At 37.7% G+C, this 20,289-nt stretch overlaps 1 protein-coding gene across 2 annotated transcripts in view; it reads right to left on the bottom strand.

Annotated features, from left to right (window-relative positions):
• Positions 1–20,289, bottom strand: part of fstl5 (follistatin-like 5) — a 198,387-nt gene that overhangs the window by 8,736 nt on the left and 169,362 nt on the right. For both annotated transcript variants that reach the window (XM_041990335.1, XM_041990334.1), the window contains 4 exons: positions 7,321–7,347; positions 6,986–7,104; positions 3,726–3,875; positions 1,354–1,461 (listed from right to left, as the gene is read on the bottom strand). In XM_041990335.1, the coding sequence (XP_041846269.1) occupies positions 1,354–1,461; positions 3,726–3,875; positions 6,986–7,104; positions 7,321–7,347 (404 nt within the window). The remainder of the gene's footprint in view (positions 1–1,353; positions 1,462–3,725; positions 3,876–6,985; positions 7,105–7,320; positions 7,348–20,289) is intronic.

Here is a 20,289-nt window from a genome sequence, read left to right as displayed (position 1 = left end):
TGGGCGTTTAGCATGACCTTGATGAGCAGACTCGGTGCTGCAGGTTGCTGGTCGCTCACTACAACCAAAATGGAATGAAACTGGTAGAACTGACATGTTATTTTCATTTTACTGAAAATGTCTGCTCCTCCTCTTTCTGCTGCCATACTTGAGCTTCTCAGTGGGAGGTGATCCTGGTGCTGTCCTGGGTGTTTAAATAATACTTGTGTCTGCATGAAAGCATGCAGACATCTGGCTGTGTGTGGTGATTAGAACACAATACACAAACTGCCACAGAATGAACTCTGCATTATGAAAACAACGAGCAGCATTTCCCAGTAAAGCCACTAAACACCTCTGATCAGCCTTATATAAAACATCAAAATGTTTTATCATTGAAAGCGAACCCAGACCTGTAGACATCACATGTTGGACATTATTTAGATAGATAGATAGATAGATAGATAGATAGATAGATAGATAGATAGATAGATAGATAGATAGATAGATAGATAGATAGATAGATAGATAGATAGATAGATAGATAGATAGATAGATAGATAGATAGATAGATAGATAGATAGATAGATAGAAGTACTTTATTCATCCCAAGTTGGGGAAATTGGGGAAATTGGGGAAATAGGGAATAGGGAAATAGCAACGTCTATCAGCTAATACAGATGTTTCTTGAATGCTGAAGTGACATCAGAACCTGTCCGACTGCTCCACCACTGGCAGTGGGCTGGAACTGACTGTTAATCAGGGGAAGCAAGACAAACAAAATCAGCAACTGAAAATCCCACCGAGGCTGAGTGATTAATGATCCCCTGTCATCTGACAGTGTGACTCGGTGGAAAAAAATCACATTTAATAGGGTATCAATTTACAATTCTTCAACAAAAGCTGATATGAAAAAACAGCTTTAGAAGTCACTGAGGGTGATTTCTGTCACCTTAAAACTTTATATATGTGTATGTTAGAGCCAATATGGAAAGGTTTTCACACTGGGTGTTTATTAGAATGAGTAACAAGATTTATCTAAATGAAAGGAGCTGATGGATAAAGTACTTAGTTGACTAATTGGACATTAATCTGAAATGACAACTAGTATGAGTCTGTCTTTAGCTTAGACTTGTTATATAGAAACATTTTCTCATTCTAGGTCATGAATTAAATTCTTTGAGTGTCCTGTTGGTAAAACTAAATGTAATTTTTTTTGTAAAAGCTATTTTAACTAGACATTTAAAAAGATGCATGAACAGTCTTGACCCTGCCTTGACTGTGCATTGTGTACTTATTCTGTGTATTTCTACAAAGACAAAACTCTGTGGAGGAAGACTGAATTCAAAAGAAAAATCTGAATTGCTGAGTTACCTGGAGAGTTGGAAAGTTCTTCTCCACGTCTCCCCAGCTGAGCAGCCACACCTGGTCGTGAGATTTATCATAGTGGAGCTTCACAGGATAAGGGTCAGTGCTGACAGTCTGGAAGAAGACACAGAACCAAACTAGTCAAGTTTAATGGCAGCAGAATAACAATTGAAAGTATTCTGCATTTTGCTTTTGAAGGAAACTCTTTTGATGTGCAGTGACACTGCTTTAAAAAGACTCCCTGCACCCTCATGCCAGGAGGGGGTCAGTGGGAGCAGGTGTGTTTAATGTTGAGCTGCATTTCAAATCAAGTGTTGACAGACACAATTGCTTTACCACACTGAAATAATTGCTTTCAGCCTTTATCTGTTATTGGACACAGTGACATTATTCCATGTCAGAACAATAGATGAGTCACATGTGACAGAGAAGCGCTGCTCATGCATTATGTTCACCTGAGTGCAGAAATACAAGCAGCTTAAAGGGAACGGGGGAGAAGAGCAGAGCGGTAAGATGAAGCAATCATCTTTTTCAAGAGAATCACTGCAGTCCTGCATTCCCTCCACCCACTTTGATGGCAGCTCGTTTTCTACGGTATATGTGTATCTATGATGCCCTAACAGTCCTAATAGTATTGTTTACCTTGAGTGAAAATATAATGCATCACTCTGAAGGTAAGTGATCTTAAGAGACTTATTGCAGATAAGATGAGAATATCTGATGAATCCTAAGTAATCTCAGAGCATGTAGTCATCAGAGAAAACAGGTGTTCAAATTCTTTTTTCTTTTTTTTTTTGTCTTGTCTAACAGCTTCTTTCTAGTTGAAGAAGATTATCTGGATTCTCAGCCAATATGCTTCCTGTAACTGAAGCACAAACTGCAGATCTCTGAGATGAAACACAAAGAGTATCGCAGCTCCTTCCCACAGCAATCTGTGTGCATGTAGTGACAACTTAATTGCGAAATGCGACCAGCTTATTAAAAACTGCTCACAAAAAAAGTAATTGTGACAAATTTCAGAATGCAACTAGCTTGTTATTACCTCGCACTCATAAATCACATTAACTGCTCAGTGAAAAAACACAACTTAAATCTTTCTTACTGCTGGAGATGAGTGACAGGTTCAGGTGGTTAATTAACAACTGATAATACAACGCAACAGAGCTAAACCTCCAGGCAACTGAATAATGAGCTTGTGACAGACTCTGGGACGCCAGCCTGCTTACTGGCAGGTCCCTGAGAGGCTTGTGAGCTGTAAACAGCCAACACAGTGTCAGGAACATCTGCAGGGATCTGAGCTGCCCCATATTATCATGATACACACAAAAGCCCACCGATACTGATGATTTAGCTCAATGCTGCTCTTTAGCACCGTGCTGAATGTTGACATCAAGAAACTGTACCTTTTCCTAAACCAGCCTTGTAAAAATAACCTCCCTGCTGGGGGGGAAAAAAAAAACTGTGTTTTAAACTGTTGGAGATGGGGTGACTGCTTTGGACAGTATCAGTGAGGAAAACTGAAGAAGTAGCCATGTTACAATGTCTGTGAATGGTTGCTGGGCAACAGAATCCATGAAGAGGTGGATATTGGGGTTACTTGGTCACCACATCAATGTAAGTGTTAAGTGCAGGTCTTGGCTGCTGGACTTTGTCAGGGCAGGGCTTAGCAGCCAACAAGAAGTGAGATAGTTGATCTCGAACCTGAGAAAGCAGCTGAGTTGATGTCGTATGAAGCTTTCAGGTAAGAAAACCCAGGTTTCTCTTTATCTCATCCAGTTAAATTGAGTCTATGATCAGCTCTCATGGATTAGCTGGGTGAGCAAACTTCAGTAAATTATTTAGTTTTATTAACATTCGGTCTGCCCAATGTGTTGTACGGCTTCTCTCCAACACTCATCATGGCAAATTAACTGTAGCATACCATGTGTTTCTCACGTGTAAGTCACTTTGGGTAAAAATGTTTCCCTCTCAATCCTACTTGGACTTTAAATACTCAATTTAAAGTTCAAGTAAATCTAATAGGCAATGTTTTCAAAAAGTCTAGATAAAATTAAGTGAGACTGATTTAAAGTTGGGACATGAAGTTAAAAATGTTCTATTGCATGTGTTCCTTAATCATGGATGAGGTATTTAACTGGATTCTTAGTTAAGAGATAAGAGGGGAGATTTTGTGATAAAAATCCATCAATCAGAAAATCAATCAGAGAAAACAGCCTGATGGAGGCAGATTTTCTAAGAAAGTACTTTTAATATTTTACAAAGAAACAAACAGGATTATTTATATTTTTCTTTCTTTGTATAAAACTGTTACACCTTTCAGTAATGATGCGATAACTGACATTAGCCTGTTTTTTTTTCTAATTTAGCCTGAAAATTACCTGGACAGCCTTTTGAGACTGGACGTCTACTATGAGCACTCGATCCAAGGTCGGCTGTGTCACATAAATAAACTTGTCCTTGATGTTGACCGCTGATGACCACACACATCTTTGAACAGTTTCTCCTGGTGAGGTGGGGCACACCTCCTCCTGTAAAAACAAAAGCACACGGTAACTGTGAGTTATTAATTTATTAGAGGGGAATCTCATTAGAAAACAGTTTCATCTCATCTGTTTTCTGTTGTTTACTACTTCAGTTTTATCACTGGTGCTGACTTGAATAGTCTTATCTTGGCAACTTAGATAAATGAGCTTTGCAGGATCCTGCAAAATCTCTGTAATCACTCCCATTTGTCCACACATAATCCATAAAACAAAGCCTGCAGACGATCTGCGGCTGCTCGGCCCACGGTGCTGGCAGCTCCAGCCTTCCTGGCCAACAGGAATCTTCCCAGCTTGCTGTCTCTGGAGATTTCCTCCCCTTCGCACCTTCTCCAGATCTCTAAAACTCGAGGCTGTGCCCAGTTGTATAATCCAAACCAAGTGGGACGAATTATGACAATGCCAGCCAAGAAAGTTTGAATAAAAGGCTCCAACATTGTGGGATGAATTCTATACTCTCATATTTACAACCACAGAGCCAGTTCCCGACAGGTGCTATGGTCCAGCTTTGCTCAGTTAAAGTTCACATTGTAATATATGACTTTCCCTAAACTTTACATCAAGGATGATGGTGAGCATGGGAAAGGCTAATGCCATCTAATGTCACAACCTGCCTCCACTCACGATACCCTGTGGACTGTTTTCCTCTTATATAGAAGGCTAATTTGAGTGGATGTTAGACAACAACATCCAGCTAAAGGCCATTTTAAGATGCAAGACATTAAAACATTCAGAGCTTTGATTTCTTTAGCCTTATAACAGGAGTTCCAATTCTTCTAACTATAATGTCCCACTGTGTCCAGGTGTCGCACCATCTGTCAGCGTTTTTCATCCAAAGCAGGCTGAAGTATGTTTTAAAAGTCAAATCTTTGCACTAGCTGAAGTAATCGTTGAGTCATTGGTATTGAACGCTGTGTCATGCATGCAGACCTACACTGTTGTCATTTGGTCCGGTGCACTGTAAATATCTTACTTTTTGCGCCTTTAAGAGGTGAGAAATCGAACATCTGATGCCCAGCTGAGGGTGTGAATGGAGGCGCTGTAATCCTCCCAGTGTCTGCGTGTTGCAAGTGCCAGTATGTGTGGGTGTGTTTAATGTATGCGGTTAAAGTAGTAACTGACAGCTTCTAAAGAGTGATATACCTTTAGTATGGAAATGGCTTCACTCTACTTACACTAAACAGCATATCTTTTCCCAGATTCTCTAAAACCCTGCATATAACATTATGCAGCTCTGCATGCATGCAATCAACAATACAGTGATGTATCTGTACAACATACAGAATTCCATGTGAGATTATATTTGAAGACTGGTTGATGACGTTTAATGAGCGACTTTAAAAAGTATGAAGTCAACCAACATACTGCTCATCACAATCCACAGTAAATTATGTCCTGTTTGAAAGCTCAGGACTCAGAAAATCCTTCTAAAGAAAAAAAAAAAACAAAAAAAACAAGTTATCACTGAAAAGTTCTCAAAGCAAAATTTATTGATGTGCATAAACATTACACTCTCTTCAAGTATGTTTATGCTATGAAAGTCTCAAAATAGAAAACCATACGACCCCTCAGATTCTTGCTGAAGGAGCCCACATATATCCTGAAGTGACTTTACAACAAGTGAACATCCTAGGTGTTTTCCACTATGGTGTGCATCACATCTGAGCACCCTATATGGAGGAATAGGATAATAGATAGGCGATGTGATTACCATAAACAAATCAATGCTCTTCTTTGATGGAGAAAACTTCAGCGCTACGTTGTGAACAGCCTCGTCTTCACAGTGTAATCCACCGAGATGCCGCCGGAGCTGGCATAGCAATGATTGATATCCTAATACAAACACACCTCTCAGAGGACTCGCTTGGCTGATTGTTGTGCATTCATGGCTCTGCTTTATGTATAACAGCCATCCAATCAGACAGGACTCCTGGATGAAAGGCAGCTCAGAGGAAAACGTCTATTCAAGAACACATGTAAATCTAACAGGTATCTATCAGTCTGTGGCTCCGAATGTTTTTCTGCTGGAGAGCTCCGGTGATAAACTGTGATTTAGGAGTGAGGATGGGTGCAAATAGTCCACTAAAAGGTTAAACTTGCTCTGATTAGCTTGTTAGTGATGTAGCCTGTCACTGGATTAAATTAAACCAGCTTATTCAACACTGTACAGTGGCTCCTGTGACCACTGGGCGTTGTTCATATTAGAAAGCAATTATGAGCAGGATAGTGTGTAACCATTAATAGATATAGATAGATAAGATGCATCATTTACTGTAGTATCTGCTACAAAAATTTGGTATCATCTTTCTTTTGCTGGTTTTATCACTAAAAAACTTCCTAAATTATTTGCACTGCCGGAGCCGCATTGCTTCCGGTCCATTAATTCAAAAAGTAGGAGTGAAAGAAGGCAGCACAATATTTCCTTCTGGACGTGTCACTGAAAGCAAGACAATAACACGACTATTTATCTTGAGGAAATATACAGTAGATCTATGTTCTCATCACATCTGCACTAATGCACCAGCAAACTCTAAGGCTGTACTTACTGAGCAGTATGTGAGTATCTGAGCTAATGCTTTAAGAGTTTTTACAGCTAATATCTGTAGCTGATGGATGAAAAAAAAAAACATACAAATCTTTTTAGCCTACAGGCATTTACTTAAAAATCTTTAGTCAAAGTGGTTTAGTCTGTCTAAATAGATATAGCTTTTTAATTGTCCCTGCCACAGGCTCTCAACATTCCTTTTATGCCTTTGTTCTTACATCATACCACCCTGTCAACACCCTTCAATCAGTTTTTGAACTTTTGGAGAAGAACATGTTTTGTCACTCAAAAAAAAAAAAAAAAAAAAAAGTGTATTATTAAAAACGATTTTTAAGTTAATCTACTTAAATCAATATATGATTAGTGTTGTGTTTTCTATGATCTATAACTTGATTCCTTTATATTAAAGGCTAAATACTCATAACAATGTCTCTCAGTGATTTTTCATAGCTTCAGAAAACCATATTTTAAAAAAAAAGATGTGTTCATAGGTCTTAATTCTCAAAGATGATTAAAAATAACAAATATCTGCTTTTATTGCCTGACCACTCACCTGCAGAGCCAGCAGCTTCTCACTGGGCTTAATATGTCGCTGTATCTCACACGCCACTGGTTGAATGACTTTAATCCCGTCCTCATAAAACACGTAAAACATGTTCCCAATGCCAAGACCTGCAGAAGCACAACAACAGCCATGTTAGCTGAAAAATCCCATGAGAATGCACGGTGTAAACATGTAGATCAGAAATAGGCCAGCAATGCTGTTAGCTACCATTAAAGTACCAAATCATTTAATCCTTCTCATCACAGTTCAGTTACTCTATTACAGAAATTCAATTAACTCGGGTTAATGAACACTAGAGTGGAGCAGGAGGAGTGCAGACATACCTTCTTCTCGCCACAAAATGTTTGCCACTGTGAGAAAAGAAAAAGAGGAAAGAATAGTTGAAAATAAATGCAAGAAATCAATGGGAACTACGACCCAAACACCAACTCCTGCTGAGGCAAAGAGGAAAGCAGAACACATGAAAGTTTTATGGAAAGCGTCTCTCTGACACCCACTGCAACAAACCATCGATCAGGCCCTCTGCTTGGAAATAATTTGATACCAAATACTGGAAAATAGAGTGAAATCAACACAAACACTGGAACAGTTTATGCGTTTTGATGATTATGCAGAGGAAAAAAAAAAGATAAAAATAAAACCTCAGATATCAGATGATCATCCATCAATGAGTTTCATAGTTAAGCTGCCAATGACACCCATGAATAGTCCACAGGTTTTAGCCTCAGATGATTATCACAAGTCATTAGGAGGGATTAATGTGCTCCTTCAGTCTCAAAACCTGTTTTGGCTCCCCTAACAGGTCATTTCTCATTAAATTCATGTAGAGGTGACTAATGACATGAAATGTTGGATGAAAGCAGCGTAACACCAGGAGTGTTTGAATAAAAAAACCTAAAACAGTTGGCTTTGAAAGCAGCCTCTGGATGCCATTATACAACTACATTGGTGATGTGGTAAGAAAAGAATCTAGAGCCATAATGAAGTTCCTTTCCATGCAAATATGAGAGCGAATCCTGCTACTCAATCAATTTCATCCTCCAACCCACAAGTGGCACCACCATCCTCTCACACCAACTCATTAACTGTGACCTTCTCTCATTGTTCATCTGTCCCCTCAGTCTTCTCTCTGCTTCCATTTTCAGGCATTTTCAGTCTACAAACCAATCTCCGGCCCAATTCACATCCGATTCTAATCTTGCCTCTATTGCAATGCTCAATTCCGCAGGCTCTTGCTCGACTGGACAGATGCAGAGAAAGAAAAAGGAGAAGAGACAAAGGCAGCGAAACACCACGCCGCTGTTAGTCAGCCTTAATCTTTCAAAAGTGCTTTGTCAAGTGTTTCTTGTGCAGTCTTGCATACCTTTTACCTCATTAAAAGTTACACAAAAAGAGAGTCTATAGATGGAGGAACAAGAGAGGAGTGAAGGAACGGCAAGGACAAAAGAAAAAGAAAAACAATACAATTTATTTGAAATCTGCCAAAAATGGAAAATGGAAAGGAGGAGTTCAGATGAGATCTTGTGAGCTCCAGTCTTTTCCAATAGCCCACAGTATTGATGCTATTCATCACTTGGCAGAAGGACTGTGGCTGTTCTGCGCATGCAAGCGGCTCATACATCAACTTCATCATCCATACAACAAAACAAGCTGGTTGCCACTGTAGGCGGTGAGTTCACTCTTTCTGGCCATAATAACTGTGTTTCCACTGGGCTTCAAACATAAGGGACGTCACTCTCACCAGCCAGTCTGGACTCTGCAGTTCCTACCCCTCAGCAAGGTTACACAAATTGAATTTGTTTGCGAGAGCGTGCTGGTACGACAGTGGACCAAACAGCCCGTGGTCTTCTATACAGCGGTGTGTCAGAAAACCGCAAATGCATAATACAGGGAAAGTAACTGGGAACCAGCAGACACAAAAGCTAAATGTAACTCAGAATGATTGTCTCTGGCGTCCACGTTTTGCTGCTTTTGTATGAGACAATCACATCAGTTTCTAAGACAAACTGAGCTCAGTAAAACTTTAATTATATGAATGACATAAATATTTTTGACAGTTTTTAGTAGCAAAGCTTCTAACAATTTTGCCACTTGATGACAAAATGATGTTCAAAATCAAATCAATCAAAATTGTATTTATATAGCACTTTCCGTACATAAGAGCAGCACACAGTGATTTACACAACAACAACATAAATATCAACTATAAAACATACTTAAAGATAAGCCTTTACATACCCAAATATGTAACTCAACCAAATTAAAAACAAAAACACACATCCAACCATTATCTCTCACACACTCACACAGGTAAAGCCAACCTAACGACTAATCGCATACCCCACAGACAAACCCCAATGCCCACTATCAGGCCTAATGCTGCGATGAGGAAGCAATATCACCCCCCAACATCCCTAATGGGAGGGGAGTCACCAGAGCAGCAAACCTGCAGACCAAGCAGTGTGGTGGATCCCAATAATTAAAAGGAAAACAAGGGAAAATACAACTAACTTAAAGTTGAAGTCCACTGAGTGGAGGCATTGATGATGTTTCAAAGTAATGCCAAAAAAATGTCAGATCAACCTGACAAGTCTAACCTGAGTCCAACAGGGTTTGGACCCTCCAGATCCCTTCAGGTATGTTTATAACCAGAGCTTGTAAACCTGAATATTAACAAAAGTTTGTACTGATTGTGATATTTCTCTTAATTCTTTTTCAGTGTTTATTAACAACCTTGTATTGTATTTATTATTGAAAACTAATTAAGTCTTTGTAATCAGAATATGAAGCTTAAAGGATTTTTCTTAAGCTTCAAGTATTTAAAAGGTCAAACTAAGTTGTGCTCAGGCAAAGTATGAGAAATCATTTGAGCTCTGTATTATTAAGTTTGAGTCATGACTCAGTTGGAAAACGAAAGCAGCACATTGCATACAGTCTGTCTATGAGCCAATATGATATCTGCATATTACAGAACAGCAGTTCAGTACTGATGCACCACTGTAAGAAATAAAGTAAATAAAATAGTAGAAATGTGGAAATGCAGATTCTGTCAAATTAAGTCACTATCATGTTAGATGTCCTGTGTCTGACAGGTTGTGGGTAAGATATAATTTTGTTGTTTGACACTGGTATAGATTTAAATTGCTGTCAGAAGATTGTTTTATAAACCGTATATTTTGATGCAGACTCTGACCATGGCTGTCAGCCACAAGCTCAGCTTGTGAAGATTCATGAAGATCTCTGCATGTTTTTCAGTGATTTGCTGGGAAAGGTGTCAGCTTCAACTTTTAGTCGAGCAGGAATAAATTCTACATTTTGTTGGGGATTATTTTAAATTTAATTAGTCCAAATGCTGACAGAGAGGTAAAGGAAGAAAACTGAACATGTTTTATGATTGGTATGATTTAAAGGGAGTGCCCCACCGTCATGCACCCTTATCTTTTTTTTAATTGGTTAAAATTGTGAGGGTGCATCATTAATATTTAATTGTTTAATAATGTAGTGTATTATATTACTTCTTTTATTTAATTTAACCAGGATAAGCCTTGTTGAGATTAAAAATTTCAACACCAGCACCACAGCTAAAAATGTACCAATGAACAATCAACACACATACAAACTGCTGTATCACAATAAAAAAAAACAAAATCAAGCAGAATATCTACAGACGTATTTGCTTCCAAGTCACCCATCATTTTCTTAAAAGAATTCAATGGGATGATGTCATGAAGTTTTGATTGTTTTTGCAGTTCATTTCAGGCGAAGGGAGCTGCAAACATAAAACCTTTTTTCCCATTTCAGTTCATACCCTTGGGACTGAAAATAATAATAATAGTAATAAAAAAAAATCCTATGAACAAACACTATAAGACCCAGGAAGGTGAAGAGGTAGGAAGGAAGTAGACCAAGAACGGCTTTGTAAACAAGAACATGCCAATATTTTAGCCTCTGTATTGACAAAGAGGACCATCCAACATGTCTTCGTTATACACATTGATGGGTGTGGGATGTAAAATTAGTCATACACCTCGGAGCCCCTAAATATAGAGTATCCAGACCACAGAGACTCTTTTTGTATTTAGTTCTTTATTTGTTTATTAATTGGTTCCTGGTATAGAGGCAAATACAAAACATAACTGATAAAAAGTTAAATAAATAAATAAACTAGATAAACAAAATAAACCAAAGGGGTACAGGCAGAAGAAAAAGCTTATATAACGCCCAACCCCTTTAACAACAGAAAAAAATGAACACATGAAGGAAAATTAAAACTCTGAGATGAGGCACACATGTACAAACCGACATAAAGGCGGTAGCAACCAGTTTCATTTTGGATTTATAGAAAAGACAGGATTTAATCCTGCAATAAAAACCAAGCTCCAATTCCAGCCTTTTTACCAGATGATGGATATGTGTGGAAAAGATTTGTCAATTAAAATAACTTAATATCTATAAGACGATATGAACTCAATCTGTGAACTTTGTGAAGCAAAACATCTTATGGAGGTCCTGTAGTTTGGCCTTATAATTTAAGAAATAGCATACCTTTGGTTTGGTATAAATCATTAAAAAATACACTTTGGTATCTAAATCTAATCAAACATACTTTGTGAAGCAGAAAGATTTTCTGATTTAGTAACATCACAGTGTTGCTTTCGTTTGTGGACAAAACAGCATCTATCATCTCTAATCTTCTCACGCTAGCAGTTACTGACAATACAGGACCCACTGCTGATCTAATTGGTTGAAATTTGCTTGTGGTAGACATGAGACAGATGACTTATAATGACTTAGATGACTTAAAAGGCAAATAGTAACGAGCAGCATCAGCGATTTCTGCGCTCAGGCATCAGTAGACTCCTGTTCTTATCAAAACACCCTGGAACAAACATGTTTGGTATCACAGAGGTAGTTGTGAAGGCTAAAAAGTCAAGTAAAAGATCAGGGCAGCTATTCACAGTAATCATATAAACCATAACTTTTATATTTTGTAAATCAAAGAAAGTAATTAGTTTGCATTAATACAGCCATGTTTGACTGAGGTGGTGTGGCCTGTTAGGTACTATGGTGAGTAATGATGAAACTATTGTTTTCAGTAGTTAGGAGGAACCCACTGATCCCACCTCAAACACAGCAACAAGTCCTTCAGCTTTGACATGTTAGTTATTTTTATATTTCACAAGTTATTTTTCATTACTTCAGGTAGCCTTGTTGTGCATACATCTGCACCTGAGGACCTTTATTAAAATAAAAGATACTGTTACACTTGAATTGGAGTTGGGAGTTTAAAGTTTTTTTTTTTTTTAACTTAATCCCAAACAAACACTATAATGTAGAGAAAAATGGAAAAATAAATAGTCACTAAGGATAAATACTGTATAACCAAACTTAAAGTCAGAGCAGTTTTACATCCTTTAAACAATAGTTTTTATTTGTTGTGGTAGATAACATCAGCCTTCAACAGAATCCTCAGATATAAGCTGACACACTATAATGCAGGTTTGAAGGCATTTCAACTTTCCATTGGATTTCCTCCTTAAAGCCTTTAGCATGAAACTCAGTCGACAGGCAGCCGGCTGCTGACCCTGTGGTTGGTGCCCCAACCTAGTTAGAGTTCCTTACTGCTGACAGCGTGTCCAACATTATGTGAAAATCTGCCACAATGAGGAAAGACACCACTGACGGCAACATGGACTATTTTGGCACAAACTGATCCAGTCTATTGAGAAGATAGAGAGCAGACAACATGGTACAGGAGATTTTACCACTTTACCAACTTATGTCACAGTTTACCCCTTCCTTTCCATCTGAATATGTGACATTAGGAATCAAGGGGTGTTAAGGTGGTGATAAGAGACTAAGATCTGTAAGATTTAATAATTAGAAATAAAATAGGTAAGAGGGTTACTGGTGGATTACTTATTACCCAAATAAATAATTCAATACTTCCAATAAATGCAGTGCAGAAAAGGAATATTAGATACATAATGCAGGATATAGAGATTAAACAAACTGACTTTTCTTAGAAATACAAGCTCTAAAATGAACAGATTTGATTCAGTTTAAAACAACACAAGCAATATTCAAAGCACAAAATAAAGAATTTGTTTCCAGAAAGACAATGGGTATGCTTTAAGTGGGAAACTGACTTAAAAAATGCAGGATGACTTTAAAAACATGCTATTTTTTATCAGGGGTAAAATTATGGAACAGTTTAATGGATAAATCAAAGCAAAGTCAAAACCAGTTTAAAGTAAAGTACATAACACATAAATTTAATAAATATAAGCTTCCAGAACAGCAGTTTAATTCAGGGGTGGTAATGATAGTGTCTAAAGCTGGAAATATTGTGTCTTTGTACTTCTTTTTGCATTGTGCTTGTTGTTTCTTTTTGGGGAAAGTTGGTTATTGTATATCTTCTAATTTGATCTACAAGATCTGATTTGTGTGTTATAGAAATGGACTAGGGACATATAAATTTATACTTCTGCTTACTCCTCAGAAATGTGAGGAGAAGGAAATGTAAAGGTGTAAATATAAATGTTGTAAATGTCAGAACAGGTGTGTTATTGTTAATATTAATAATAGATGGAGAGTATGGATTTAAAGCCCTCTGCATCAGGGCAAAGAAAATGACCAGTTATTGTGAAATTCTACCTGTGTAACAACACAAATAAGAGCTGAATGTGCTTACACAAGACAGAAAACAAGAGGGAAAAGAAATAAAATTTAGAGAAAACGCCTTCGCAAAATTCTCCAAACAACTTGATCTCTATTGGAAATGAGAAATGATATCGCTGCACTAAGTGGAGATGTTTTGGAGTCCCACTGTGTTACTTTTTCAGTTCAGTACAGTTTCATTACTGCTTGTTCCTGCTGAAGTATTTAAAGGTCATACATTAATTAATGAACCTGAACAGTGAGTTATGAAGTAAGGAGCTTAAAGAACAGAAGGAAAGAGAATGATACTATTAATCATTGTTACAGAAGATTACAAATGGACAATTAAATAAAGAAAATACAAACTTGGGAGCACAACAAAAACACTGCTGCTGTGTTCTCCTGTGCAATCTTTTGTCCTAATGAGACACAGTTAAAGATTAAAATAGACAATATCAACATTTCTCTAATGCAACATAAAAACATGTCCAAGCTCTAGAAGCACTCAGAGTGCAGACCTCTGCCAAGCCATTGTTATTTATTTTGGCCAATGATGGTGGGCAAAATGTTTGAGTTAAAAGCTCTAATGACTAAACTATCCCTATCTGCCCATAGTAAAAAAAAAAGGTGGTAATCTGGATCAGCCCCCAAAATCTAATCACCTGTTTTTTATTCCCTTCCTAAGATTTCACGAAAATGTAATCAAAATCTGTCGGTAACTTTTTTAAATCTTGCTAACAGACAGAAAAACCAACACCAATAAATGAGCTCTGCCTTGACGGAGGTAATAATAATAAACAGGTACTGCAGCCAACTGTGCACAAACACAAATCTCCTCTCTATTTTATCATATAAACAATACCACAATATTTCTAACATACAAGTTTCTTTTGTGGTTTACAAGGTCTCTTCAGCTGCTGGGGGCAAAGGATCAGCAGATAAAGACACGGTTAAAGAACTTAGTCCCTGACATGAAGGTGTGAAGTGCTACATGAAGTAGAGAAATGAGGCGGAGAGACCAAAGCAACAAACGCTCGCTTTGAGCCTTGCAGATCCTCTGACACTGCAGAAATAATTGGCACATTGTGAGGGGCAGATATTTATGCCAGTTTAGCAGCAGACTGTCAGAGATGGATGGCGCTCTGCCTGCTGGTGATAGCCTCTGTTAAAGAGACTTCAGAATAGTGACTGCTCAGGTTTTCCCAAACAACAAAGTGCTTGGAAAAGCGTGAAAGAAAACCAGTTCAGTGCTGTGCCTGTGAAGAGAAGGTTTTGACCTTCAACTTCTTCTGTGTCAAAGTCATCTCGAGAAGATCACTCAACTTTTGTTCATCAAATCATGTATTTCTCTTCATCTCCTGCTTAATACTTGATCCAGTCCTTTGACAGCTGGCATAGTTCGTTATTCACTGCTCTCACTTACTGAAGTCTTTGAATGAGAAGCCAAGAGCGGATCACTAACAGCGATTTCATAAAAATAGACCATTACTTTCCAGGAAGTTAGACTTCTAAAACATCTCCAAGTGTAATCATCATGTGTCATTTGAAACTGTCTGTTTCAAATCAGTGTCATTAGATCAAGGCCAGACTGCTGCCACTACATGCCCACCAGCGTCTCAGCGTCTGTGGGATCAGACTGCCGAGCTCGTAGTTCAAAGCGTCCTTGATCCTGCAACTTAAAGGCAAAAGCTGAAGCTTTGAAAATTGGCACATTTTTAATGTATATAGCACTTTATGTTGTTCATTATATGGAAATGGTCTAACTTCTGTTGTCTGTTTTGTAAAATAATTCAACTGATCAAATTATATTTGTGCAGTTGCATCCACATTTGACTTGATTTCGGGAGGAGGCTTGTAGTTCACAGTGATGCCTTAGGCTTTTATTTCCTTAATACAGCAGGGTTAGGTCAGATTCCTGCAGTGACAGCAATGAATGAAAATTGTGTTTCCAGAAAAAACAAATATAAACCTGATAATTTAAAGTGATTTTTTTTACTGAGCTGTTCCCGAAAATGTGCAAATTTATTGATGGGTAGATGAATCCTTCCATGACCTAAGTGGAGATGTAAGCGCTGGCCTTTCTAAAGTCTACTACTGCTCATTTAAGTACAATATGTGAACTTTAAGAATTTCTTATTTTGTCTCGAGTTTAGATCACGTTAAAGCTGGGTACACACATAAAGATTATCAGGCTGTTTTTGTCCCAATATTCCTCCTTCCTGACCAAGGATGGCAAACGCCTGATTATCTTGAGTCTTATAATATTTTCCTATCAAATTATCATTTGGTTTGAGGTGTAAGACTGAATTCGTCCCGACAATTGGCTCCAAAACAGGTTGTGGCTGACGATCGGAAGTATTAAACATGTCACGTGTGGAAAGCCGACGACTCCTGAGTTGTTACTTTGTGGACTGTGACATGGAACAGAATGTAGCCAATCAGCGATCGAGCTGACTGGAGAGCAAGGAAGGATATAAAGTCCATAATCACGCTGTCTCCAGTCTGTTGTTTTTTGTATTTGTTTTATTCAGTTCTAGATTTTTCAGTTAATATTAGTCGCAAGACCCCCATCGTTACTTCATCATGTATGTCCTCTGCCATGCTTGGTGTTGTGTTTTCCTGTTGTTGCCATGGTTCTTTGTTTTTTCCGGTTGCTATGTGTCTTCTTCATTTTTGTTGGATCACATTTAATCACGCAAGATTTCTTGCTCGGAGGACTAGATTCTAGATCGATTGCGGGACTGCATTTATATGTGTGTCTTGTTCTGTGCTGAGATTATCGGAGCACACCAGACTCAGTACGATCAAAACTGTTAAATGCCTGATTTTTTATCTTCATGTGTGAGGTCTCGAACAGATAAAAAATCTCTTTTAATTCTTATGTGTGTGCCAGGCTTAAGTCAAGAGCAAAGAATAAGTGTTTTTCAGAAAAAAAAAAATGAAGGTTGCATTTTTGATAGATTATTTAAAAAATAATCAGCTTTAAAATAAGAAAACTTGGACTAGAATTTTACATCACCTCTTTTGATGACTTAAAAAAAAGAACTACATCTTCACAACTACAAGCATATATAATCTTGTTCTCAAGTGGATACCAAGACCTGTGAGAATACTACAAAGTGTCAGAATCAAGATATGTGTTAGTGGGTCAGAGTAAATTAACCTGGAGCAAAGTAAAAAACTAAAATAAAATCCCATTACTTTCAGTGAAAACCAGAGGTTAGCAGCCTAATTCATGTAGGAATGAGTAAAGTCATGTCTGATGAGTAGTTGTGCAACAGTATAAGTTAAAAAATGTGAACATGAGCAGTTTTACGGATGTAAAGATAGATGTGTTACACAGGTAAATATCTCAGGAACCCATTGGCCAGTGATAATGGACATCAATCATCATCAATAATCAGTCAGGAGAATCGAGGGGTAGCCCCCCAATACACATTTGAAACACCGTGAGGATCCAGAAATAAGTAAAACACAAGATAGTATATGATTAACTTCTTTCTTGATCCTCATGTTGTTTCTAAGAAAGAAAGCAATGAATCCCAACATATGAGAATACTATGTTGAAGAGAAATACTCCAGCTTCATGGAAGCTACCAGGACCTTCATAATTAATTTAAAACTTTTCATTAGCAGAGTTTTTTGATGTGGAATAAAACTTTTGACCGCAAAACAGCAAAAGTAGCACATGATTTATGACTTACAGATTTATTTATTTATTTATTTATTTTTTGCTACTCTTTGGCTGCTTGCTCACAGAGTTGTTGTCACACATTGATGAGACAGACATCTTTACAACTGGCAAAGTCTCTGCTGTCATATGACACCTGGTCCGTGTGGTATGTTTAAAGTTGCACATTGGAGATACTGACATGTATTTCCTGATCTTAAAAAAATAAAATAAAAAAAAAATGGGAAAACACTAAGCAACACAGAAATGTTTACACATCTTCAGAAACTGAACTATGGAACTGAAGAACTTTTTGCTACTGAAATGAAATACAGGAACGGACATAACATTATAGTTATGTTCGCCATTGCTTCTATTTACACCACTCGTGATGAGATTCCTTATCTGGACCCGGCTGAAGCTGTGGATGATCTGTGATGTCAGTCAACTCACATCCACTCTTCCTGCTGTTTCAGGTCTTGCAAGATGAAAGACACTGCCAGGTTTCATGTAGTAGTGACACTGACCAAGATAAAGGTCTGTGAGAGGCCATCAGCCAGAGAGGCTCTGATGGAAGAGCGGCAGTAAGACAAGTTTAAAGACCTCCTGGATGAGACAAAGAGAGTGCACAGGATGGTTGACAGCTGGCTTATTTAAATAATAAAAATACTAAGAAATTGTGGCAGAGTGTTTTTTTTTTTTTTTTTTATTATTATTCTTTTACCCCAGACAGAAAGGACCTTAATTATATGATACAGGAAAATTTTCTATTTCTTTGAAATGCAGAGACTAAGAACTGTCTGACATGGAATAGAATGTTTGGTCAGGTTATCTTGACCAAGAATGCACGCACATTAAGATAGATTAATGAAAACAGTGCTATCCTGCAACAAACAAAGTAAAAAAAAAGTTCAAGAATATTGTGATTTTGATAAAGAATATTATCTTTTCCTCTGTTATTGTTTAGGATGCTTGTGAGATTTCTGCAGGACTACACATGAAAACGGTCTCTTTACTAACTGCTCTACTAATGTGCAATATCACTAAAAAAATGGTTGTACATTACATTTACCCAAAACAACAACAACAAATATTCAAGAGGAGCATTATACCCATAAAGCTCCCCTTGGCAAAGTAAATTTGTTCGGCACAACACAGCAGCCAAACCATCATTTTGCTTTCTACGATGCTGGACAGGACAAGTTAAAAAAGAAAGAAATGGTTCTACACATCTATATTCCAGCGATTGTTGGAATCTTTACTATAATAAATAATAACCATTCCAAAAATATGAGAATATCTGTGTGAAAGCAGTGACTGAGTTCCAGCCTCCCCACAGAGCATATAAGTACAGAGTAGCAGAATGTGTGTAAACATTGTGTGCTGTCTAAGTAAAACACACAACAACCTCAGCTACACAAAGATTCCTGCAGACTTCAAACATCTCCTCTAAGCTCTTCAGTCTGCACAAAGCATAACAAACCTGCTGCAAATCAAAGATATTCCAATAACGGCTGTTGGTTAAATACTGAAATATCCAGGAAAAACCAGCTGCAGTGCACAGTGACATTTTCTGTGCCAGATCCAAGTTTGCTATGGAAACAATAAACATGAGCTCCGACTCTTGCAGTGGCTCTAACCATAAATGTGGAGGCATGGACAACAGCTGGTGACTCTCCTTGAAAATATCACCAGTACGCCAATTGACAGGTGAGCCAAACAGGACTATCTGTCCATCTGCTGAGGCTTATCAAATACCAAGATAATGCTTATGAAAATGAGGGTCAAATCTTAAACCTGCCTTCTCACAGACTTAATGAGTTTTGGTGTTTGTTTTACTTGAATAAGCAGCTGCGCAGCAGTTATTAATGATAAACAAATGCAAGTCAGCTTTTCTGCTTCCCACTCATAAAATGATTTATTTCCCTCTAATATACCTGGATTTAACCAAGCTAAATGGTAAGAACCTCTAATTTAGAAAAGGACTGTCATGGACAAGTTTCTAAAACCCAACAAAGACAGGAAGTAGCTTCTTATTTCTTAAACAACCATGACGGAGACACACCCTTTGAAAAAATATGCTTCTCCGCATCAGAAAGGTCAAATTATTGGACTGCATCAAGCAAAGAAAACAACTACACCATCCTGTTAAAGAGTGATGACTGCATCGGGGTAAGAATGCAGTCATCTTTCTGTGTGAAAGTTTAGTAAAGTACTCTGCAACAAACTTTTATTTAGAAACCTTAAAGATAAATTTGACTTAACGTGACCTTTTGTAGCCATTAAACTAATTACACTTGTAAAGCTGAACAATCTGATAGTCCTCTCTGAGTCTCCTTGTTATTTCATCCCTCTTGTGATTTCCATGTGAAGAAGACCCCGCTGTTCCCACGCTGTGAATTCATGTCTGGCTAAAACTGTGCTGACCTACATAGCTATGGCTGGTGGAACTGAAAGGATATGTATTGTGGAGCTAAAATCCCGATATTCTTTGTTTTTAATGACAAATACACTGGAATAAAGTTAAAGAGGCCATATCACAGACTATGCCATTCAGCCATAAACGAAGCCTGAATATCAGGTCTTTGATATATACCAGATTTCAAAGTGACATGAAACTAACAGATCTCCAAAGAAATGAAGTCAAGCGTGATCAAAACTCAAGCTGTAAAAACATCAATCTTATCCAACACAGTTGGACAATTATGACAGTTTGTGTTCCATAAAACAAGAAAAAAGAGAAGAAAGAAGAAACTATGAAGATTAATTTGTCAAACAGGATTACAATGAGCTGATAAAGAATCATTTTTAACATGTGATCAACCATCTTTGAAGATGGGAGGACTTTGATGTGTCTGATGTGCGTACCATGTTTGACTTGACATTTTATGATTGTTACAATTACATTCTTATTTTTGCCTTTCTTAACCCAAAATCAGATTCTGTGGTAGCAGTACGTCTG

Source organism: Melanotaenia boesemani, chromosome 7, assembly GCF_017639745.1.
Source record: "Melanotaenia boesemani isolate fMelBoe1 chromosome 7, fMelBoe1.pri, whole genome shotgun sequence".
Classification (NCBI taxonomy): Eukaryota; Metazoa; Chordata; class Actinopteri; order Atheriniformes; family Melanotaeniidae; genus Melanotaenia; species Melanotaenia boesemani.
The sequence above is the reverse complement of the archived record's forward strand: the minus strand, read 5'-3'. Positions and strand labels throughout refer to the sequence as shown.